Source organism: Siphateles boraxobius, unplaced genomic scaffold (assembly GCF_051911475.1).
Source record: "Siphateles boraxobius isolate OS27281-9 unplaced genomic scaffold, OSU_SipBor_1 61, whole genome shotgun sequence".
Lineage (NCBI taxonomy): Eukaryota > Metazoa > Chordata > Actinopteri > Cypriniformes > Leuciscidae > Siphateles > Siphateles boraxobius.
The window spans coordinates 6836721-6861967 of record NW_027509188.1 but is presented as its reverse complement, the minus strand read 5'-3'; the positions used below and the strand labels follow the sequence as shown (position 1 = coordinate 6861967).

The 25247-nt window shown below is 44.3% G+C and overlaps 1 protein-coding gene across 2 annotated transcripts; it reads right to left on the bottom strand.

The window, feature by feature from the left end:
• Positions 1-554: 554 nt before the first annotated feature.
• On the bottom strand, positions 555-25193 carry LOC143718663 (guanylate-binding protein 4-like). Of its 2 annotated transcripts, XR_013196478.1 has the most exons (11): positions 25110-25164; positions 24201-24393; positions 22216-22343; positions 21631-21740; positions 19320-19507; positions 18736-18978; positions 17535-17815; positions 11858-12070; positions 11470-11572; positions 10233-10832; positions 555-668 (listed from the first exon to the last, which is right to left on the bottom strand). XR_013196478.1 is itself a non-coding variant. In XM_077209677.1 (10 exons), exons 2-10 carry the CDS (start codon positions 24373-24375, stop codon positions 10324-10326), a joined length of 1950 nt encoding a protein of 649 aa, XP_077065792.1. In that variant the 5' UTR covers positions 24376-24393; positions 25110-25193; the 3' UTR covers positions 10076-10323. The 2 variants fall into 2 exon arrangements, 1 of the variants encoding a protein (XP_077065792.1); XM_077209677.1 differs by lacking the exon at positions 555-668 and having other exon boundaries at positions 10076-10832; positions 25110-25193.
• Positions 25194-25247: the final 54 nt, after the last annotated feature.

Below are 25247 nucleotides of genomic sequence, written 5' to 3'. Positions count from 1 at the left end.
TTCAAGGAGAGCCGATTTGGTTCTATGATTCTCGAACGCAAACTGAACCTGCCGCCACCAGCCAATCTTCCTGGAACTGGAGTCCAAATCCCACATGTGATATGTTGGTGTCCCACATGTTGGTGATGCTGCATTCTCCCTACACAAAAAACCTCATGCATCCCTTTCCAGTTATGTCACAGACAAAATGAATGCAATAGTACTTTGTGTATTGTCTATACATATGCAGTCAAACCAAAAATAATTCAGACACCAGATATAATTTTTGATATTTTGTTACTAGTGTGTGCAGGACACTATAGGAAATTTATGCAAGTCAGGATAGCAAAATAAAGTAAACTGTGACATATTATAGCCAAAAAATGTCATACAGTGGACTACCAGTAAAATGTATAAAGATTTGGGACCAAAAATTATTCAGACACTTTGACCTGACCATGTTTTGCTTTGTTTTTTTTCTTTAAAGGCTAATGCAACCTTTTTACAACACAGGATGAACAAAATTAAGCATTGCTTGGTAATTGATTGACCTAAATTGGTATTATCTAATTGTGTAGTTAAATTTAACAGCTGACATCCATTCAACCTAATTAATTTGTGAGACAGTCTAACAGAAGGATGGCCAAAAGCAGTGAAATATCAACTGATTAGATAACGGAAAGCTCCACCTATGTGCAGGCACGGATTTAGAAACCAGAGGCCCCTGGGCACAAAATCTTGGAGGCCCAAGATTAAAAGCAGATTAAAATCTATGAAAATACAGCCTAATAACATAACTATAAATAACTATAGTCATGTCTGTACAGTCTGTTTTTCTTTACGGAGAAACCGGTTACGTATGTAACCCTCGTTCCCTGAGTAGGGAACGGAGACGTTACGTCGGATGACGACGAATGGGGTTTCGCTTAGAACACCTATCGACTTCGAGTATTACAAAACGAGCCAATGGCAAAGAAATGCCATGGGTCTGCGGAATTTGCATAGCGTATCTCCGCCTTACCTCGTGGGTATAAAAGGAGGACGCCGGCAACATGCAGATATGTTTCTTCGCTGAGGAGCCGAGACTGAACTCAGGCGATCCCCGCGGCACAGCGGAAAGGTTACATACGTAACCGAGACGTTCCCTTTCGTTGTCACTCCGAGTTACGTCGGATGACGACGAATGGGGTTACCAGTCTAATCACGCCACCTTCACAGCTGTCTTCCAGTGCCCTGCATAAATCTGAGATCCCTGTCGTAAGACTAGCAAGGACTCTTATTTAACACAGGAATACCAAGGTACACTGGGGAGCATATCCCACAGTTTAGAGGAAATATGTAAATATTGCCAGCCCAACGGGGGGGACTTAGAGAATACACATATGACCCGAAGGATGCATATGGAGAACACTGGGGTGTCCAGCCGCAGGTGGAATATTTCAACCCCAGGGGTGGCAAGGTGGCTTGCCAAGGGAAAGACACATGCTCAGAGAGGCTTACAGTGGAAATACACATGTGGGGGTCGCTCAGAGGAGGGACCATGCACACGGGAGGCACCTAGCCGAAGCGCAGGCAATAGACAATGGCGCCGACGTCTGGAGTGCTGGAGGAACTCAGGGCTTTCGGAGAAGCTCACCTGAGGAGAATATCGCACGTATCCAGTCCGTGGAGTGGAATGGCGAGCAAGCGAAGACACCTGAGCGGGTCCAGTACTAGCAGGTTGAAGGGAGTAATACCGGGCGCAATGCGATGAGTCGTGGGAGGCAAACAGGTCTATCTGTGCGTCCCCGAACTGGTCCCAAATCAGCTGGACCGACTGGGGATGGAGTCGCCATTCGCCGGAGATGGCCGAAACCGTGACAGCTCGTCGGCTGCAAAGTTCCGATCTCCCGGAATGTAGATAGCACGAAGGGACCTCAGGTGCTTCTGACTCCATAAGAGGAGGTGGCGTGCGAGTTGCGACATACGGCGGGAGCGTAGACCACCCTGACGGTTGATGTACGCTACTGGGCGGTATTGTCTGATCGGACTAGTACGTGTTGACCCCAGAGCAACGCCCGGAAGCGGTGCAGGGCTAGGCGTACTGCCAGCAACTCGAGGCAATAGACATGCCATACTGCTCAACACTACATGCGAGAATCACTGAGCTTCAGGAGCAACCTTGCTCAACACGTAAGTGTGAAGAAATTCACTGAACCTCAGGAGCATTTCTGCTCAACACCTGGGTGTGATATCAACATGAGAGTGTGACAGCATGTCCATTGCGCATGGCGCCCCAGCCCGTGGAGGCATCCGTTGAGACAACAGCATGCCGGGAAGCTCGTTCCAGGGGCACTCGGGCCCGTAGAAAACTGAGGTTCGACCACGGGGTGAGTACTGACGGCAGGTCGGAGTAACAGGTACTCGGAGGGTGCCGTGTTGCCATGCCCACCTCGGGACTCGGTCGCGAAGCCAGAGCTGAAGCGGTCTCATATGAAGCAATGTGAGCGGCGTACCGCGGCTGCAGATGCCATATGCCCCAGGAGCCTCTGAAAAAAAACTTCAGTGGAACCGCACTCTTGCGCTTGATAGTCTCAGGCAAGTCAGCAATGGCCGAGTGGAGAAGGCCACCAAGTCCGTACCGAGAAAAGTGCTCCTCTGCACGGGGCAAAGTTTACTCCTTTCCCAGTTGACCCGAAGGCCCAGACGAGCTAGGTGCCGGAGCACTGGGTCCCTGTATTCGCAAACCTGGTCTCAGGAGTGAGCTTAAGACAGCCAGTCACCGAAATAGTTCAGGATGCGAACCCTGTGTTCCCATGGAGGAACAAGGGCTGCCTCAAGAACCTTTGTGAAGGAGACAGGGCTAGCCCGAATGGGAGAACAGCGTACTGATATGCGCGCGCCCTGACAGCAAACCGTAGGTATGGTCTGAGTCGAAGGAGAACGGAGACATAAAAGTAGGCGTCCTTCAGGTCGATCGCTGCAAACCAATCCTGTGGCCGCACACATCCAGAAATGCGTTTGGCCAGGAGCATCTTGAACGGCAGCCTGTGAAGGGAGCGGTTCAGATGCGTAGGTCCAGGATTGGCCGTAACCCACCAGACTTCTCCGGGACAATGAGGTAGGGGCTGTAAACCCGGACCTCATTTCGGCTGGAGGGACAGTCTCAATCGCACCCTTCGCCAGTAGGGTAGCAACCTCCACTCTCATGATAGGGGCATAGCCATCGACCAAGTGGAGCGGACTCCCCTGAAGCGGGGAGGAGACCGTGCGAACTGAATCGCATAGCCGAGCCGATGGTTCGCGCGACCCAGCGGAGCAGATAGGGAAGCTCTAGGCAGGCTCCCAACTGTGCCAGCGGCGTCAAGAACCACAGACGTCCCCCCGGTGGTGTAGCGAAGCGGAATGACCGGCCCAGACGTGGACAGCATAGCGGCCCGGTGTGGGGGCAAGGTCATAACCGCACCCTGACAGAGGAGGCCAGGGAAGGACCAGCGTTTCACGGGGGCCTGCTCTGTCAGGGGTCTGGCGACAGAGGGGACAGGGGCGAAACGGTCCGTGGACGGCACGCCGTGTCAACCGCCTCTGGGACAGAGGGGGACGAGGAGAGCACGGCTTGTGGGCGGCGCTCTGTGTCGTCCGAGAACTCTGTATGCTCAGAGACGAGAGAGTCAGCTCTTTCTGAATAAGGATTCTTCCCCAGCCCATCTCAAAAGTGCCGCTTAACCCGGCGTTTAGCGGGGGGCGGGGCTGGAGAGGGTTGTGGCATCCCCCCTACGGTCTTCCAGAGCCAGGCCCGGGTGAACGGGCGGGGTTGGAACCGTGGGAGGGCGCCTTCGGCGGTGGGCAGACTGAGGGATCTGAGCGGACGGCGGGGCCGTCGGGCAGAATAACCTCAATTTGCTCAAGGGCGGTTGAGAACTGTTGGGCAGAAGCACTCAACCGCACCGCCGAAGAGGCCGACCTGGGAGATGGGGGTCTCGAGCAGACGGGTCCGCCCGACATCGTGCACATAACACCGGTCAGCCCCTGACTGTTGAACATCACCTGACTCCGAGAGCGTACGGCCACTTTCGTCGGTCAGAGAGCAAGGTCAGTGGCGGCGCGCAGCTCACTGAAGAGCCTCGGGTCAGTCCCGCCCTCCTGCATGTCCATAAGCATCTGGGTCAGGTAGACCAGCAGAACGGTCATGGGATGCAGTGAGGCGGCTGCCTGTCCTGAGGCACTATAGGATTTCGCCACAGATTAGTGTAGACGAAAAGAACTACAGGCTTTGGACGGGTGCTTAGGATTGCGCCGGGAAGCACTCTGAGGACACAGTAGCCTGGCAACAGAGCGTTCAACCGGGGGGACCCCCGTGTACCCATGGGCAGCGGCCCCTGAGGGGAGGAAAGGCGGATGAGACCAACGAGCGGACCCGTGATCTCATCATGCACGTCCGGGAGGAAAGATATTGGGGTTTGCCGGGGACGCGGGTCGGCGGCCTCACCCAAAAACCAATCTTCCCGGGAAAGCATGGCCGTCATCTCCGGATCAGACTCAGGCACAGCCGTATGCACACCAGAAGGTGGCAGCTGTGACGAGTCATCATTTCCAAAAGAATCAAGCCCACCTAGTGATGCTGCTACAGACACAGCATCATCCTCTGTAGCTTCAAATGAAAACACACGGGCCACCCGAGGGTAGACTCGTGGAATCATCAGTTCGCTAGCGGGCACCGTCATTAAAGAGGGGGGGCTGGGGCGTGGACACAGAGTCGGCGCCTTGTTCCAGACCAACACCCTCAGGTCACCCTGGCCACCAGCCGAAGATCGGGTGGTGGATGAGGGGACTCTCGCTCTTGCGAGTTCACCGAGTCTCGACCTATATATGACGCGATGATCACGTTCCCAGAGAGAACATGAGTCATCCACGAGCGCTGTTCAAGCATGATCAAAGCCCAAACACACTAGACAGCGCTCGTGCCCATCAGAGTCCGATACCAGTCCGCTGCAACCAGAAATGCACGGGCGAGCCGTCTTTAAAAAGACGTGCCGCGTGTGAGCTCTTTTATGAGAGGAGAAAAAACTCTGCGATGTTGAAGCGCACAGGGAGACACACACACACTGGCAGATCACTGCACAGATCAGCAGGCACTGTGAGCTCGCTGCAGATCGCCGTCACACCAACACCGGAGAGAGAAGCTCGTCTCGTAGAGCAAAGTCAGAGATGGCTGTGGAGTGAAGAAATACTCTTGGCTCCGAAGCGAAAACATATCTGCATGTTGCCGGCGTCCTCCTTTTATACCCACGAGGTAAGGCGGAGATACACTATGCAAATTCCGCAGACCCATGGCATTTCCTTGCCATTGGCTCGTTTTGTAATACTCGAAGTCGATAGGTTTTCTAAACGAAACCCCATTCGTCGTCGTCCGACGTAACTCGGAGTGACAACGAAAGGGAACAGATGATCAACGATATACTAGGTTGGTTACAACTGCATCACCTCCCCTCCTGGCCACCCTCCTTACTGGCAGTTAAAGTGGAAATCCTCCATTTTAACAGCACAAGGGACACTTTACTGCCTGGGACCTTATGCAACAGTCTTTTTTCTTGCCTTTTTTCTTGAAAACTCCTCCACGACTTCAGTAAAGTCCAGGTCTCTGACGAGATCCGACTCTATTGCCAGAATTGCCAGAGAGTTCAAGCGTTGGTGACCCATCCTTGTTCTCAGTTCATTTTTAATTCTCGCCACGTGGGAAAATGAGCGCTCCCCTTCACAGTTTGTCACTGGCAAAATGAGAAACATCCTCAAGGCCACGTACACATTAGGGAAGACGGATTGCAGGCCACGTTCCAACACGGTGTTCAGCATCTTTGATGGCGACTTGTCTTGCTCACACATGAATGATCTGAATTGTATGAGCTCGTTGGCAAAGCTGCTGTTTAGGTCTGATGGATATGCATAGAGTAGTGCATTGGCGTGTTTTGTGACCTCACTGTTATTCATTGTTTCTGGCATGAACAACACTCCAAATATATACTTCAATTCCTTGTAGGCAGACAGGCGATGATCAAGACAGCTAACCAGTTTGTCTATGACTATTTGGAATTTCTTCCTCCCATCATGTAGGTTGCTTGGATCTTCTTTAGGCTCACTCCCTTCATCTCCAAAGGTTTTCCGTTTTCTGCTTCGTTGTAGGTCACACTTGTAGGTGTGGAGCACACCTGTTACATTCAGAGCTGCTTTTTCATACATCTCAAACTGATCACGTTGTGTGGAAACAAACGCACGCAATGACTCGAGTAGATGCACCGCTGTCAAAATATTGATGTCACTTTTTTGTAGCATTATGCTTGTGGCTTGAAATCTGTCAAGGATTGTATCCCAGAAAAAGGCCATAAATGCAGTTTCTAGATATTTCAACTTAGCGCACAGCACCCCTGCTTCATGTCTGGGGTCTCTTTTTTCCTCATCTGAGCTGGCTATATTTGCAAGTGCCTCCTTTATCTTTGCATAGTTTTTCGCTAGAGCTTTGGTGGCATCTGCTCGACAGCTCCATCGTGTACCTGAAAGAGATTTCAGTGTCAAACTTATCCTCAGGTGTTGCGGAAAACTTTTCCCCATCGGTTGGTAGAGGAGGAACAAAATGTATTCAGTGACTGCAACATGCTAAAGTAATTTCCAATTTCTGGGCTGCTGGCCTCTATGGTGTTGACTCCAACTAAATTTAGGGAGTGAGCTGCGCAGGGTACATAATGCATTAAAGGATTTCTCTTCTTTAGATGAGCTTGAAGTCCATTATACTTTCCAGACATATTACTGGCGTTGTCATATGACTGGCCTCTGCAATTTGACAGCTCCAAGCCTAAGCTCTCATCCATGGCAACAACGCATTCTGCCAAACTTTCACCTGTGTGGCTTTCAATTGGCTCAAAAGCGAGACAACGCTCAACAACTTTCCCTTTCTTGTCAAGAAATCTGAAAATAAAAGTAAGTTGATCAACGTGGGACAGGTCTGGGGTTGAGTCGACAACTACAGAAAAGTATTTGGCTTCCCTAATTTCATCCACAACAGTCTGCCTAGTTTTTCTCCCATCACATCAATAAATTCCTCACAAGTTGTGGATAACAAATAAGAAACATTCCCGCTGCCTTTCTTACCAAACTTTTCTATATGTCTAGGTAAGAATGGGTCAAACTGAGCTATCAGTTCTAGAATCCCGAGGTAATTTCCATTTAGAGGTGACCCCAGCAATTGCCCCAGGCAAGTCCTCTCTCCCCGAGAAACTTGATCACCTCAACAACTCTTTTGAGGACCCCTCTCCAGTATTGTCTTGCTCCTTCCATTTGTTTTAGTAAAGATGAGTCAATGGTTGCAGTGCCCTTAGATCTCTTATGTAAAGATAGCATGCAGCTCCTGTGCACATCACTCTTCTCATGATCCCCAATGCGTTCTGAGTGTTTCCAGTCACTAAATCCTTCCACAAACTGATTATGCTTTTTTGAGAAAAGTTTACATGCAAAACAATAAATATTTCCATTTGATGGAGAGAACATGACCCATTCTCGAGATACTATCTGTCCATTTGGTAGATGAGAAGTAAGTCATTGTTGAAGCAACGCCTTTTACCACCAATGGTCCTATCCCTGGCAGAAGCTGGATAGTTGGACCGTCGGTTATGAAAAGCCGCCGCACCCCTTTCGATTAAAATAGATGTAACAATATCGCTACTTGTGTCTCCCCATAAAGCTGGATCTTTAACATTGTTGGACCAGTCGTCCTGTATTGATGATCCATGCTTGGGTGCTGGAATAGGTTTGAGGTTCAAGCAGCCGCTGTGAGAAGTCTCCCATTCAGGTGGAGGATGGCACTGAGGTTCATCAGAGCAGCTAGGTACTAGGAGACGGCAAGTACAGTGAGAAAAGGGGGCAAAGTGGTGCATAATTAAAATGAGTTGCAGAGGTGGAACTAAACTATTGTACTCAAGAAAAAAATTACTAATACTTTGATGAAATATTATACTCAAGTACAAGTGAAATTACCTATCTGAAAAATTACTTAAATAAAAGTAATAAGTAGGCCTGTCACAATAACTACTTTTTTATCAATATAACCTACACACTTTCAAATGACAACAGCCTTTTAATTCCTTAGATCAGGCAAATTAAGTGACAAAAAATAAATTTGAAACTTGAACATTTTATTTTAAAAAAGTGAAAAGTAACAAGTAGAAACATTGTAATTCCGATAGGGTCCTCACACCATCGGTGCTCGGGCCCTAAAAACACACTTGCAAATGCACAAAAGTCCCTTATGGAGATTTTCCATTCCCCTGTCCTTCTTTTCTCTGTGAAGAAAGGGTGCACACTATTGCTAAAAACACAAACCCAGATGTCCATATGAACAAAGACACAGAAGCTTCACCAGGCCATATCTGCTGCTGAAACTATCTTTCTTCAGTGCACCATTTTGCGCTGTGACGTTTATATTTGCAGTGGATGCGGCTTTGAAATCGAGTGCATTTGGACTTCTAAAAGTTCTGTAGTTTTCAGGAAAACACGATAACGGCTCAAATGACGCCCTTTTCACCATGCCGATGTGTATGAAGCTAAAAAAGGCAGATACCGATACACATATTTGGTGATTTATATGTGTGATACATCACTGAATGTATCAAAATCTGTGATACAAAATCTGATATATATATATATATATATATGCTATTTTTTTTAATCCAGAAACTTATAAATAACTACAAATCTGTTTGTTTTGTTACGAGTCCTCAGCCTCACTAAAATAATATAATGCAGTTTAAAAATAAACGTGTTTGTTGTATTGTCACAACAGAACAGAGGAACATCCAAATATATTAAAGTTCTGATAAATCAATGTTTAAAAATACAAACTTAAGATATGAAACTTAAAAGTCCTTTGAACAAAAACCCAATAACAAAAGACAGCACACAGCCTTTCTTTAAAGTGAATTTATTTTTTTATTATTTGTATCTTAATTTTAATCAATGTTTCATCAACCAATTGCCTGGATTTAATAAATAAGAAGTAAATATATATAATCAGGATTCACAGGACTTCTCAGCTGCGCGCTTGCAATAGTCACAAGCTCCACACGGTACGTGACAGAGGCTGGTAGCAGAGCAATCAATTCAGTCAATTACACTGCGCAAATCAAAAGTAATAGTAGGCTACCCACCAGCACCGGATGAAGAAGGATTGACTCTCCACAGAATAAAATATTCATTTTATTTAATTTTTCGTGTTCACATTTATGAGGAAAACATTTTTTTACGGATGTGACAGTTCTCCGTTACGGACGTGACCACTCTGAAAGCGGCACTAAAAGTAAGAGACTGCTTTAAAACGTTTTCACAAAGACCTCAAACAGAAAGCACAAAGCCCTTCTTTAAAGTGAATTTCATTTTGTATTAATTTAAATCTTAATTTTAATCAATGTTTCATCAACCAATTCCCTAGATCCGGGCATCTAATAATCAGGGTTTTTAATAAGGGGAAAAGGTAATAGATATGCCTACATTTTGAGGCGGTCAAACTGGTAATGCACGTCACCGCCGGGTCTCTGCCGCCTTCAGCAGCACCTGCTTCGGTCTCGGTCTCAAGCGGAGTCGGAGACTGTGGTGGTGGGGAGGCATTTGAACAGGTGTCTGTCACTCCAGGCGGGCTGGGGTTCTCTGTCTTGTCGTGCTGGTGCTGGTGCTGATGCTCAGGTTCATCTAAAATAGCAAGGCTGGATATTGTGCTAAACTCAGCATCAGGCGCTAAACTCTCGGCGCCGCCAGGCTCTTTATTTTTGTCAAGCCGACTTTTGAAAAAAGTAGAGATGGCTGGAATATTACTCCTAATTAAAACCTCTCTGCTATCCTTCTCCTTTTTAGCTTTACGTTTTGTGGCTCCGCTGCTCCACCGTTTTTTATCCATTTTGTTTGTTTTTTCGATGTCCTCAACTCTCTGTTTTTCACACTATCTTCTATCCGCCTGTTTTGCCGCTATCAACAGTTTCCGCGGTAAGCTGACTCGTCATCATCCGACACAGCCGAAAAACTGATCATGATACTTTTTTGCGTGTAAATAAATTATTGTTAACACACATACACACAATTACACACACATTCATGAATTTTAATTTAATTTAATAATAATAAAACAATTACAAAAAAGGATGAGGCCACACAGTTAGTGGGGTCTTGGAGGCCCCCTAGAGGTCGGAGGCCCCCGGGCACCGGCTGAATCGGCCCGGTGGTAAATCCGGCCTTGCCTATGTGTGTGTTTGTGAAGATGTTTCAAACATTTTTGTATGTCATATTTGTACCAGAAGTAGCCAAGGCTGAGTGCTATATCAAGATAGATTAGCTGCATTTACGGGGACACGGACCTGAGAATAAAACACTGCTGAGACCGCCGAGTATCAGACGCAAGATTAGAGAGGAGGAGTCTGACTTAGGTCTCGGCATGCTCATGATTGCCTTCATCTGCTCACTGTGTTGCCTCATCATTAGCTTCATATTCTCATCATGTCTTTTGCTCATGTTTTCTATCATATTTTTAAACAGCTGGTCACTTTTCTTTTCTGCTTCTTTATTCTTCCTCCTGAAGTCCTCCATCTCTTTTGTCATCTTGTCTGCCTTCTCCTCAAAGCCCTTCTCCAACAGATCAGCCTGCTCCCTCAGTTTGCTGTCCAAGGCACGCTCAGCCTCCTCTCTCTGGAGCCTGATCTCCTCATCCATCTTCTCCTTCATCTGTCTCATCCTCTCTTCGTTACTCCGTCTCTCTGCTTCCATCTTCTCTTCAAGTTGTCGCTGCTTCTGTTCCTTAGTATTTATTTCCTGAGCCAGGAGAACAGCCTTATCTCTTTCCTCTGGCAAATGAAATAAAGTTGAATGAAAAGTGCAAAAAAAGTGCACCCAAATTTTCACCCAATTTCACATTGCATTTAACATTTTGACTTTTCACTTCAATGAGGCATTGACACAATTCACTGAGAGTTGTTGAAGAGAAAGTCATCAATCAAATGATAAATGTAACCAGACTAGCCAACCTAGAGTTGTTCATGTTCATTTTGTAGACTGTTCAGCACAAGGCTCTTGAATAAAATGCATCTGTATTACTCAATACAAATGGTAATATTCCCTATCATAAAAAGTGCTGGAAGCTTTATATGGGAGGCGTTATATAAGTGATGCAAATCTTAGAGTTCTGCATGATCCCAACAATGTGTGATGGTTGCAATGCAGTCTAGTGCCTCCCTCTAGCAAGACATTAATGCAAAGGTTAACTTTATGCAGATGATCAGCCAGCCAAGGGTATTGTGTATTGTTCTTCAAAACTAGTGCTATACAAGTGCTATACAATATTTGGTATGCAAGAAATGTATCAAATTGATAACATTGTATGAAATTTTTCCTCTTAAAGCTGAAACACAGATCACAAATGTACTGGAGTTCTCCGCTAGATGGTGCTATCATTGCCTCATCCAGGACGCAAAAGATTCTTACCCATAATCTTTTTCTCCTTCTCAGTCAGTTTGTTGTCCGCCTGCAGAATGGCGTTAGAATCCACACACTTCTGCTTCAGAAACTCTTCAAGTGTGTATTCTGCCTGTGGACAACACACATATGATAATCTGAAAACTGTTACTACTACTATTACAAGTGTCCATGTCCCAACAACCGGGGACTCAATGTCATGCATAATGATTCTTCCAGGAGGAACCAGGATTCAAACCAGGAATCTACTTGTTTCTAGTTGATTTCTCTACCCCATATCCACTGTTTCCCATATTCTATGAACACATATTCTAGGAAAACATGACAAACCTCTTATAGATTGAAAACATCTGAAATCTGTGATGTTGCTGCAATTGTGTAAAATGTTGATACTCACCTTGTCTTCTTTATTGGCTTGGATTTTGTATTCCTTTACAATGTCTTCAAGGTCCTGGGAGAAGAGAACATAACCACCAGATTTGGCATAAAATCCTTTCTTGAGTTTTTCTGTCATTGGTGCAGAAAGGGATGACAGGAGATTCTCGCATCTTTTTTTTGAAGCCTCCTCGTTTTGGCACAGGTATTCATCAAAGAGTTTATTAATGTCTTCCTGCAGCATCACACAAAATATTAGAAACAGAAAACTTTAAATACCATTTCACGAGTTCACACATCAAATTAAACAGAGTAAAGATTATGCATATTTGCGTACATTTTTTTCCCGAACCCAGAGTATTCCCCCCAGTAGTTGTAAGAGTAGTTAGGGCTAGAAGTGAGTATATGGGGTGGTGGAGGGATGCTGTTAAACTCTCAACGAACAGAGGTAAGTCTGCTGTATATATACCTCTTATTCGTTGATTGGGTTGATTAACTGAATGTGCTCCCCTCGTGTTTAATTAGCTTGGATTATCTGAATGTGCTCCATAGGTGTTTAATTATGTTTAATTATTTGAACGTGCTTCTCCCGAACTTTGTAAATAAAACATCATTTAGAGCAGGGTTGCCCAATCCTGCTCCTGCCTATTGACTGTCCTGTACAGTTAATCTCAAATGCTAATAAAAGACACCTGCCTTTAATTTTCAAGTGATTAGGGTTGGAGATTAACTGTGCAGGACAGTCGATCAGCAGAAGCAGGATAGGGCACCCCTGATTTAGAGGCTACAACTATTGAAGAAATGGTTTAATATGCAATGGCCATTTAAAATAATCTTATTTTTTAGCTTTTGATTCAGATACATTACTTATTACAGTCAAACCAATGGGCCTCATTCACCAATACTTTCTTATTTTTCTTCATAAAAATTTGTTCTTGGAGAGCAAATACTACAAAATAGTCATATTTTCGTTAAGCCAGTAGAGGTCATGAGTTTTTGTCACGTATTTATATCATATGATGTAGTTGAGCAATAACATACAAGTAATGAACGCAATATCACAGGAGTGCTGTTTTTGTCCCAAATAGCTCAAGTGCAATTGTGATACTGTTTTTCTACAGCAGTTCAATAAATAAGAAGTTAATATTGTGTTATGTTTTTAAACATGATACTGTTTGTTATTGCAAAAGTTTACAATGAAAATATTATCTATAAAGCCAGAGCAGAACAATTGTGCGAACCAATTATACAATGGCCAATTGATAAAGAGCCATTGAAAATTAATGACTCATTTAGACATTTACCGCCACCTACTGGCAGTTCTAGCTTCTTATTTAGAGTATATCTTCATAAAAAATAAATAAAATAAAAAATCATATTTTGGGGATAGTTTGCCCAAAAATGAAAATTCTGTTTACTTACATTACTCATCCCCATGTTGTTTTAAACCTGCATGACTTTCTTTCATTTGTGTAACATAAAAGAAGATATTTTCAGGGTTGCCAACTTTGGGGCTTTTGCTGGAGTGAGACTCGGTAAAATTTCAGTGTGTGGGCGGAGAACATTCTTGGTAACCCTAACCCTAATTTTAAAAATGTCAGTCCTTGTTTACTTGGTATAAACCCTGATTTATGCAACAACAAACAAAAAACTAGTAGAATGGAAACGCTTTTTCAAAATGTACAATTAATTTATTGATTGCACTTGTTACGGTGTTTATTCATTTTGTCATGTTTCTGGTTTGTGGTTTCTCTGTCTTTGGTCTTTTATTCAGTTTGTGCCTTGTTAATTGTAGTCTGTTATCCTAGTCATGTCATTATTAGGTCCCTTGTTTCAGGTGTGTTGTCTTGTTAGGTTGTATGGTCCCGCTCGGTGTTCTGATTTGCCCCAGCTGTGTCTTGTTCCCTCATCCCGTCTGTGTATTTAAATCCTGTCTGCTCTTTTGTTCGTGGTCAGTTATTGAATGTATGTTTTAATGTGCGTACCACGAGTATCTTGTCTGTTCTGAATCTGTAATTAAAGTCTACTGCTGCATTTAGATCCGCCTACTGCCTTTGCTTCCACGCAAACTCGTAACAGAATAACTGACCCCCTAGGATCTAGCAGCCATGCCTACCTGGAGTCCTGATGTCCAGATCCTCCGTCTTCGCCAGGAGAATCGCGCCATCGAGGATTATGTCGCAGAATTCCTCGAGCTGGCATATCTCGCGCAAATGAACACCCACGGCTTGAAGATCTTCTTCCGCGGAGGATTATCGGAACCACTCCGGTCTCTGATGCCCGAACCTGGTCCTCACGGATCTTTAGAATGGTACGTTGACCTGGCCCTGTTGTGGAGCGGTTCCCCGTTTACTGTGGGCGTGGAGGAGAAGCTGCGAGAGCCTGCGCTTAACGTCAGCCCGGTCGCGCCCGCGCTTCACTTCAGCTGCTCAGCCGAGACCACGCTCCACGAGCCTGCGCTTCACGTGAACCGAGTCGAGCCCGCTTTCCACGACATGCCTGAGCTTCTTCCTGCCGAGACCGACATGCCTGAGCTTCTTCCTGCCGAGATCGACATGCCTGAGGCTGAGCTTCTGTCTTCCGAACCCGCACGTCGCTTCAGCCTCGACGAACCCGAGTCAAGTGAGTCAAGTGCCGCCGAGTCAAGTGAGACCGCGCTTCCCGAGTCAAGCGAGTCAATTGCCGCCGAGTCAAGTGCCGCCGAGTCAAGTGAGTCAAGCGCCGCCGAGTCAAGTGAGTCAAGCGCCGCCGGGTCAAGTGAATCAAGTTCCGAGTCAAGTTCCGAGTCAAGTGAATCAAGTTCTGAGTCAAGTTCCGAGTCAAGTGAGTCAAGTTCCGAGTCAAGTTCCGAGTCAAGTGAGTCAAGTTCCGAGTCAAGTGAGTCAAGTTCCGAGTCAAGTGAGTCAAGTTCCGAGTCAAGTGAGTCAAGTGAGTCAAGTTCCGAGTCAAGTGAATCAAGTGCCAAGTCAAGTGAATCAAGTGCCAAGTCAAGTGAATCAAGTGCCAAGTCAAGTGAATCAAGTGCCAAGTCAAGTGAATCAAGTGCCAAGTCAAGTGAATCAAGTGCCAAGTCAAGTGAATCAAGTGCCGAGTCAAGTGAGTCAAGTTCCGAGTCAAGTGAATCAAGTGCCAAGTCAAGTGAATCAAGTGCCAAGTCAAGTGAATCAAGTGCCAAGTCAAGTGAATCAAGTGCCAAGTCAAGTGAATCAAGTGCCAAGTCAAGTGAACCGACTACCGAGTCAAGTGAGTCTACCGAGTCGGGTGAGTCTACCGAGTCTACTGAGTCAAGCGAGTCTACCGAGTCAAGTGAGTCTACCGAGTCAAGTGAGTCTACCGAGTCAAGTGAGTCTACCGAGTCAAGTGAGTCTACCGAGTCTACCGAGTCAAGTGAGTCTACCGAGTCAAGTGAGTCTACCGAGTCAAGTGTGAGTCTACCGAGTCAAGTGAGTCTACCGAGTCAAGTGAGTCTGCCGAGTCAAGTGAGTCTGCCGAGTCAAGTGAGTCTGCCGAGTCAAGTGAGTCTGCTGAGTCAAGTGAGTCAAGTGCCAAGTCAAGTGAATCAAGTGCCAAGTCAAGTGAATCAAGTGCCAAGTCAAGTGAATCAAGTGCCAAGTCAAGTGAATCAAGTGCCAAGTCAAGTGAACCGACTACCGAGTCAAGTGAGTCTACCGAGTCGGGTGAGTCTACCGAGTCTACTGAGTCAAGCCAGTCTACCGAGTCAAGTGAGTCTACCGAGTCAAGTGAGTCTACCGAGTCAAGTGAGTCTACCGAGTCTACCGAGTCAAGTGAGTCTACCGAGTCAAGTGAGTCTACCGAGTCAAGTGTGAGTCTACCGAGTCAAGTGAGTCTACCGAGTCAAGTGAGTCTGCCGAGTCAAGTGAGTCTGCCGAGTCAAGTGAGTCTGCCGAGTCAAGTGAGTCTGCCGAGTCAAGTGAGTCTACCGAGTCTACTGAGTCAAGTGAGTCTACTGAGTCAAGTACGTCCAGTAGTGAATCAAGCCCAGTGAAGCGTTGTCGCAGAAGGAGGAGGAGGACTCGTTTGCTTCGCCAGGCTACGGAGGGCGTTCCCAGACTCCTCGCCCTGCCGGCCCCGCCTCTACGCCTCGCCCTGCCGGCCCCGCCTCTGCGCCTCGCCCTGCCGGCCCCGCCTCTGCGCCTCGCCCTGCCGGCCCCGCCTCTGCGCCTCGCCCTGCCGGCCCCGCCTCTGCGCCTCGTCCTGCCTGCGCCCTTCAAGCTCCGGGAGGCCTGCCCGGAACCCATCTACCACCTGGAGGTTCCTCCCGAGGATTTCCCCAAGTATTTTTTGGGGGAGGGGCAGAAGGTACTCCGTGAGGGCCATGGAGACGACGTCGACATGGTCCTCATCCTCGTCTGAGTCTGCTCCGACCTGGCCACCATCTCATCGTGCTCCGCCCTGGCCTTTGCCACGCCATGCTCCACCCTGGCCTTTGCCACGCCATGCTCCGCCCTGGCCTTCGCCTCGTCCTGCTCCGCCCTGGCCTTCGCCTCATCCTGCTCCGCCCTGGCCGCCGTCACGCCCTGCTCCGCCCTGGAGGCTTCCTGTTCCGGGCAAGCCACGCCCTCGTCAGCCTCCAGGGCGCCCACCCTCCCGCCCCTATTTGATGTTCATTCGGCGCGGGGTCGCGCCTTATGGAAGGGGGGGATAATGTTACGGTGTTTATTCATTTTGTCATGTTTCTGGTTTGTGGTTTCTCTGTCTTTGGTCTTTTATTCAGTTTGTGCCTTGTTAATTGTAGTCTGTTATCCTAGTCATGTCATTATTAGGTCCCTTGTTTCAGGTGTGTTGTCTTGTTAGGTTGTATGGTCCCGCTCGGTGTTCTGATTTGCCCCAGCTGTGTCTTGTTCCCTCATCCCGTCTGTGTATTTAAATCCTGTCTGCTCTTTTGTTCGTGGTCAGTTATTGAATGTATGTTTTAATGTGCGTACCACGAGTATCTTGTCTGTTCTGAATCTGTAATTAAAGTCTACTGCTGCATTTAGATCCGCCTACTGCCTTTGCTTCCACGCAAACTCGTAACAGCACTGTAAATAAAGATACTTTAAAAAAATATATATTAAGAAAGCCACCGCTGGTCACATCTATGGTTGGATTGATTTGTTTAGATCCAGTGAAGTCGTGTCATAGGCGTAATTTTCGGGTGGGACGGATGGGACATGTCCCCACCACTTTTTCTCAGGATCATATTGTCTTTTTTGAAGAATTGAGGCACGGATGTACCTAATACAAATAAATAAAACATTGTAGTCTAGTCATCAACAGAATATTAACGGATTGAGAGGGGAGAAAAATGGATTTTGGCGTGACATTTCTTGCATGTGTGTGAGAGCGTGAGATTGATGCTGAAAGCGTCACGCCATAGTTGGCAACTCTGTATTTTAAGGAATGTTTAGTAATCATGGCAGTTGTAGTCTAATTTTTTTTAAATAATAAATTCAATGTTGAATCAAATAAAATATTTATTTCTAAAGCTACTTTTTGTAATGTCTAATTTATGCTTTTCTCATTTAACACAATAATGACTTTAATGATTTTTTGGGGGTAATTTCTCAGCCAAATTCAATTTGCGATTAATTAAATTAAATAATCAGCACATTGTAATTAATTACATTTATATATATATAGATAGATATATTCTTGAATAATTTAATAGTAATTTTAAATTTTTAACTGGGCATCACCTCTAGACATTTCATGAATTTCCCTTCACTGTCCTTAAAGGAACGCTTCATGAAGGTTTGTGTTGCCAAGCTGCTGAGATGTTGGTGTTCTGAGGACACTTCCTTCAGTCCCAGAGGGAAGGAGTCCTTCAGCTTCTCCATTCCACTCTGGTAAACCTGAAGCCCCTCCTTCACTGCAGACTCATTCTCAATCATTGCCATGGCGATCACAGCGTTCTCCAGAAATGGAACTTCACCACTGGAGATGGTGTCCACGTATGTCTTCACCAGCTGACCAAGAACTTCAGGGAAGGAGAAGGGTCAGACACAAGAAAATTAACTGGGCGGCTATTGATTATTAACATCCAGTCCAGAAAGTGTCATAAACAATGTCATAATTCGATTTTTGCTAGTTTTAGTGGGAATAATTACAATTTGGCACTCTCTTCTGAAGATTAGCTTATATTGTGTCTCCCAATTCAGTGCAATTACATCACAAAGATGGAAGAACATTTTGATTTAGAAATTAGTCTGTTTCCTCCTGCTGGTATGGGGCATAATGAAAATATTACCTATAAAGCCAGAGCAGAACAAATGTGCGAATCAATCATACAATGGCCAATTGATAAAGAGCCATTGAAAATTAATGACTCATTTAGACATTTACCGCCACGTACTGGCAGTTTTAGCTTCTTATTTAGAGTATATATTCATAAAAATTAATTTAAAAAAAGATCATATTTTGGGGATAGTTTGCCCAAAAATGAAAAATCAGTTTACTTACATTACTCATCCCCATGTTGTTTTAAACCTGCATGACTTTCTTTAATTTGTGTAACATAAAATAAGATATTTTCAGGGTTGCCAACTTTGGGACTTTGTGACCAGACTTTCTGGTCTGGTTGGTTCTGGTTCTATTGTTCAGCAGTCATTGTGTGCGCGCACACTAGAGAAGCGCTCTTCACTCATCTCATTCCTCTATAGAAGCTATAGTAAAAAATAATCAGTGCCATTGCACCTAACTTATTTTCACTGCGAGATAGGCCTATTTTAACTTTTGATTCACAAAATGTCCTGCTCTTAGTGGTAAAAGGCAGCAAAATACACACCCGAATTTTACCGCTGCAGGAACGGCGGGGATAAAAGTATTATTCTGGTTGAGTATCAACTGTATTTTGATAATTTGTTACGTCACATAATTTTATGTATCCTATTGAATCACCTCTGCCTGTGACTGTGTGTCCTTCTTTCAGCTTTTTCACTTCACTCCTGTCAAAGATGAACTTGCAGAAATTATCTGAGACCTTCTGGAAATCTGGGGAAAGGTCAGTAGGATCCAAGCTCTCCAGACGAGACACATTCTCTGGGTTGGTTGGAAACGGGAAAGTAAAACACTTCCGGGATGGGAAATAATTTCGGATACATTCCCGTGGAAGGTTGAACTCTTTAACTGTTCTTGAAGTGCCTTTAAAAGATACAAAACACATTTTTGGAAAAGATGTTAGCAAAATACAGTGTTGCTTGTAAATTGCTATTCCCTGTTGCTTTTGGTTGCCTGTATGCTTGAACAGAAATTAGATTATTAGTTTAAGTTAAGTTTTTCCCAGGCTCGGTGATATTTTCTAAAATTGTAAACACAGTAAGCAGCCAGCTGGTTATGATGGTGTATTAAAGACACTTCAGTATAATACAGACTCTGACCTTCCAGTCAGGGTTTATTTTGGGATTCTGGCTGGCTGTACAGTATCTCTTACACAATATTTTCAATGATGATCAGGTCATTTAAAAGCTCAATTTGAATATTACCTGGTTTCAGCTTCAAGGCATAGTCTAAGTATTGGTCCTCAGTCACGTATTTGCCATTGATTTTATGTTCCAGGGTGAAGTCCCTCACAGCCCAGATGAAACTAGGAAAGAACTTAACAAACTCTGAGTCGTCTTGATCCTCATCAGATGATTTGACCTTTATATACTCAGTCAACTCTGTGACATATCTGGCAGTGGTTTAGGTTTGAATACTAAGGAAACAGATAACTATCTGGCAGAGAAATCACTGACATATGGCAGTCCATGATGTTATATGTGGAGTGTCCATGAGTAAAATAAGGCATCTGTAATACACGTCATCTTTTTTATCATCAGAAGCCGATTGATTGTCGAGCATCTACACCTCGTGGTTCAGGTCCTGCAGTCGCCGATGGACCAAACCGTCCACTTTGTCAAGATGTGAACATAGCGGAGCCATTGGTCTTAGAGCTCTGGTCTTGGGGGCTAACACCTGTCCTGCCAGGGAGGAAGGTTGTAAAGGCCAGTACTTCTCTTGCTATAGAGCAGGGGTGTCCAATCATGCTCCTGGAGGGCCACTGTCCTGTAGCGTTTAGTTCCAACACCAATTAAATACACCTGAACATGCTCAGGGCTGCCAACTCTCACGCATTCAGCGTGAGACTCACGCAATTGACCCAATTCTCACGCTCTCACGCCACACCCCCGATTTCTCACGCTGAAGTGTCAACCCGGTCGGTCAAATGCCTGAAAGATGAGTTTATCTATATATCTACCTGTTGAGACACTCGTGATCGAGCTAGTTATACCGCAAATTAGTTAAAATATCCTGTAATCTAGAGCGAGCGTGCATGCGAGACAGATATTGTGCTCCAAACCGCGCGCGCGCACGGCAGAGAGGTAAGCGAGCAAGAGACATTGCGTGTGCAGATCTTACCTTGCTTACCTTACACCTCCCCCCCCGACCGTCCCGCCCCCGTTGGAGAAGTCTCACGCCAGGCAAAACTCAAAAGTTTAACAAAAGAAAGAAGACCAGTCTGTCAGTTTTAGTTTAGGCAGTGGCACGTGTGGCGCGTATGGTGACTTTTCCCGGTGTGCAGCGCGGAGAACAGGTGAAGATGATGCCAAGCAGAAGGACACTGAACTGGTGGCCAGAAAAAAATCTACCTCTGTTATATGACGATATTTTGGCTATAAGATAACCAACACTGAGCAGAGAGAGAGCAGGGCTGCTAACTCTGACTTATTCAGCGCGAGACTCACGCAATTGACACTTTTCATACTCACTCCATACATCCATTTTCTTACGCAACGGTGGAAATTGCGAAGCAAAGAGGACACTGACATCAACTGACTAGACAGAGCAGTATACTTTTATCAGCTCTCAGATTCTGTCAATTTTATTCACGAAATTCAAACAATATTGTGTGGCGCTTGTAAATGTGATGTTACAGATTGTGGTAGTGAACCGAACATCTTTTACTCTTGACTAGTTAATAGTAAATAAACACGAATGAACAATGTGTTGAAAGATACGGTACAACTTACCGAAATGTTTATGCCTTGTACATAATATCGATCAATCAGTGTTTTTCAACCGCAGGAAGATGTCAATAAAACAGCTGGAGAACAATGTCACATAACGTTACATTTACCTCAGGAAAGCCATTTGATAGCTCTTTAGCTGGCTAGACAAATTATATATAGAAAGGAGTATTATACTAAATATGTGCACTATATTAAATATTTATTATATTTTTTTACTTGTATCATTAAAATATTGTAACGTTATAATAGCCTAGTAAAAAACACATTATATTTAAGTTATATTTGAGTTGTTATGTTTAATCTTTTAGAGAGGGCTCTCTGAATGTTTACAGCATTAGGTGAGCAGCGGATTATTATGCAAAAGAAACCACTGCTGGGTGATAAAAGACTACACTGTGTAATTATCCATTATGCGGCTACTTGCCAGATAGGTAAATAATTGAACACAAAATATTACTTTATTATCTCAAAATGACGCAGTAAACGCTTGAACTTCTGTTATCAGTTGTAGTGGTTGTTGTTGTTGTGCAATAACACACCTCTAGATGGCGCAATCAGAATTGAGTACTGCAGGGAGCCGTGCAGAAATATGAATGAATGATGCATGGTTCTGTACAAAGCATGGGCAATTTTGTGAAAGGATTGCAAAGGGTCTACACCAGGTGCCACCAAACAAAATCAAATAGAACCCACTTATGTTCAATCTGTTATGATTGGTGGTGCTAAGAAATACGCACGATGAGGAATAACTTTGGAATGAAGACTTTACCGAATGAAAGGATACTGCAGGTCCTCTATGGCCCTGTTGTCGATCGTTCCTCGGCTGTTCAGGACTAGAGTGCTACTCAGAAGGACGGCCAGAGAGAAGATCTTGGTATCATGCTTTGAGTCCCCCTGAGACAGATTGGATACAATCATTTGACAAAGAATGACATTACAAGATTGTTATCATACACAAACCCCTGACAGTATAGTGAAACTGTGTACACCCTGGTGGTTAAAATGTGTCAGAAACAAACACATGAATTGTTATTGATGTCTGGTTTGTGGACACATTGTTCTTTTGAGCTGGTTCTTTTCTGTGAACTGGTCTCTCAAATATGTCCAACACCCCAACTTAAAATGAGTAATGTTGTCCTAAGGGCTCTGACGCATCAAGCTGATGTAAAAGTATCAGCAGCAATGAAAGCTGACTCTGTTTTCGCCTTCCGTCTTTCGATGGAACCGAACACGATTTCTATACATATTTGCTACTTTCAGCTATAATTGTAAATGCTGAAAACTTTAACTTTAGTTCTGTGGTTAGTTTTCTCATCAAAGGTTCTGATGTATGCTTTATCACACTATATCATACAGGCTGTTACGTCACCTTGTCCACGTCTCCGAGTCCCTCCGTGTCCAGCAGCACCAGAGTGGTTCCTGCTTTAGTGGGGTGAGACACACACCACATCCAGATGCCCTTCGTCTTGGACTCGATGGTGCTGCCCAACGCAAACCCTAAAAGACAGAAAGAACAAAGAAACATGGAACACTGTTCACCAACATATTTTGTTTACCTCCTTGGCAAATTGAGTAGTGCTTTATTTAGGTTGTGACAACTTATGTGCTTAATTTCACATTAAATAACAGTCTTGCTGAACTAGAGAGAGTGTGGCAGATGGTCAGCACAAACATCTCTGAAATTGTTTGAGAGTTACAGTTTTGTGACCAATTCCACCAGGATCTGTAGTTGTTAGATTCTGACAACAACAGTGTCTTCTGTTTTGATAACATGTTTATTAAGAACTTCCACTTATGCCAAGTTCACACAACACAACTTTAAACGTCGGCAGATCGCTGTGCTGTTCAGACTACATGACTTGCTCTGGAGTCTTGAAGTCGTTGTGGTGTTCACACTACGTGACACTACGTACATGACCTGCAACAGGGGGTTACACACTACACGAGCTGACAGCAACTATGTCACCCAACGACTCTATCCGGTCTCCAAACCACATTTTTTCACGAAAACACACGCGAGAAGTGGAATGGAAAATGATGCAAAACAGGAGTTGTCTATTTGAAAATGGCGCCTCCAAGTCATGATTATACCTATTGTCTGCTATATTTGCTTCTTATTTATTACAGGCAATTTGTTGATGAAAAAATTATCAAAATTAAGATACAATTTATACAAAACGAAATTCAATTTAAAGAAAGGCTTTCTACTAAACAAAACTTAATGAAGTGGTCAAAATCATATCTGATCGACTCCATGTCTTCTGATATATTGCGCCTCTTATCTTACTCATGCCGTTCCTTTTTCATAATCAACATAGATGAAAAAAATAACATTAATATTTAGACAAATATGAAACTAAATGCGCTTATTTAATGGCTACAACACGCAAGTAGGGCTTACTCTCTATAAGTAATAGCCTACTAATTGCTGCACATTAATTTAATTCTGAATTTTGCAAGTTGAAAGGCATTTGTTTGTACATAAACAATATATGCAACATTTGTCAAGTTCATGGATAATTGTGTGTGTGTATTTATTAATCATTATGATACTAAAATCCTAATAAAGTAGGCTATATCTGCAAAAAATCAGATAAGCCGAGAATATGAACGCAATGCGTTTAATTACACACTAAGCATTTTCCTCCCATAGAAAACCTTTAGAAGAACGCATGTGTCTTAATTTAGATTAGAATGTCCCCTTATTGTGTCAAAATAACGAGTTACGTCGAAATAATGAGATATTATGTTGAAATAACGACTTAATATCTCGAAATAACAAGTTTTCTTTTTTTTTATTCTTCACCCTGCGCTTCACCGAGCGTTTTAAATGCGTCGTTTAGTATTTCACACATAAACATTGGTGAGTGCGGATCACCCGCAGATTTGCACGCGATTACAGCCCGACCTGTCAGCAAGCACGTTAACTTGCAAATCGGGCTTAAAATCCTGTAGTTAAAAAACTCAATTAAGGCGCAAAAAGCAGAAACATGGTTCCACTGTGGTCTAAGCCTTTTGGTAAACGAGTTCCAAACCACTGTGATGAAGATTAGAGCTAGATATTGTATAAAGATAATGTTTACTTTTAGGAATAGAAAGTAAACTGTGAACTAGTTAGTATGTAGCTTATTAGTAAATTTTGTAGACTGCAAGTCACACTGTCATGGCTATTCTACCAGATATTATGCACAGTGTACAACACACCTTGAACCTGCTTCTCCATCAAACCTGTGGTCTACAGATTAGTACATAATCACCACGACTGCATGTCAAGTGTGAAAATTGTTTAAGACAGGCATACAATATTACTGGTCATCAACTCATGTCATTGGGTTGCTCTTTGGTAGTTCTAACCTGTTTGTTTCCGTGCGAGGCGATTCATCAGGTAGGACTTCCCGGTGTGGTAGAGACCCACCACGGCCACCACCACCACTGGCTCCTGGATCTGCTGCAGGATCTGTAGTGCTGACTCCTGCACACACAGCTTCCCTTCTGACCCAGTGTCAATCAAGCAGACTGGTTTATCCATGATCACTGGAGAATACAGCTGTCCAACAGATACACACATTTCAAATCCTTCAAGCTACTGCAGTGTACTAGAAGTACAAGTCTAAGATGTGTTGAGAAATATTCCAGTAATTCTACAGTACACAAAACCAGATGGGCAGCTTTTCCTTTTCTGTTTGGGGAAGTTTCTGTAAAAGTGTTTCTCTTGTCGTATTAACACACACATACACATGTAGAAAGAGAAACAAACAAAAGGCACAGAATATACTGACTTATATACATATTTGAACCTTCCAATAAAACCCAGATCTTTCAACACATGCAGACATACACACTCACATAATGCACACATACACACATGACATGTTATCTCATTATCAGCACACTGAATGAGACAAAAATGCTGCAAGCTTTGTTTGTGTCCTGCTAAAATATCAGCCCCAACTCAAACTCCTCTGTTCATCAACCCATAAACCCAGTAAAGTTTTAGACCAAAGTCATTTGAAGCTGTAGCAAGACATGGCCCTAAATTTATCAAAATATGTCAAGGTGTAGAGTTAAAACAAACACACACACACACAAACACACACACACACACACACACACACACACACACACACACACACACACACACACACACACACACACACACACACACACACACACACACACATTTATATATGGCTTATGGTGACTCTATGGTGATATTTCCTATCAGTTGTAATACCCATGTAACCCATGGAGAACGTCACTTACCTTTTTGCTTAACTTAACTTCAGTTGTTGGATCTGAGTTGTATACATGTTGTAGCTTCCTGTCATTCTGTCTGTATATCTTAAACACTCCTTCAGGTCCGGCCTCTTGAAGCTAATTGGTCTAGAGTAAGTTAGGGGA

Bases quoted from the DNA above. Each gene is read 5' to 3' on its own strand.
- LOC143718663 (XM_077209677.1), bottom strand. From the start codon at position 24,375: ATGGATAAACCAGTCTGCTTGATTGACACTGGGTCAGAAGGGAAGCTG. The intron at 18,979-19,319 runs GTAATATTCAAA...TATCTTTTAAAG, and splicing joins TGCCTTGAAGCTGAAACCAG to GCACTTCAAGAACAGTTAAA. The intron at 17,816-18,735 runs GTGATTCAATAG...CCTTCCCTGAAG, and splicing joins ACACACAGTCACAGGCAGAG to TTCTTGGTCAGCTGGTGAAG.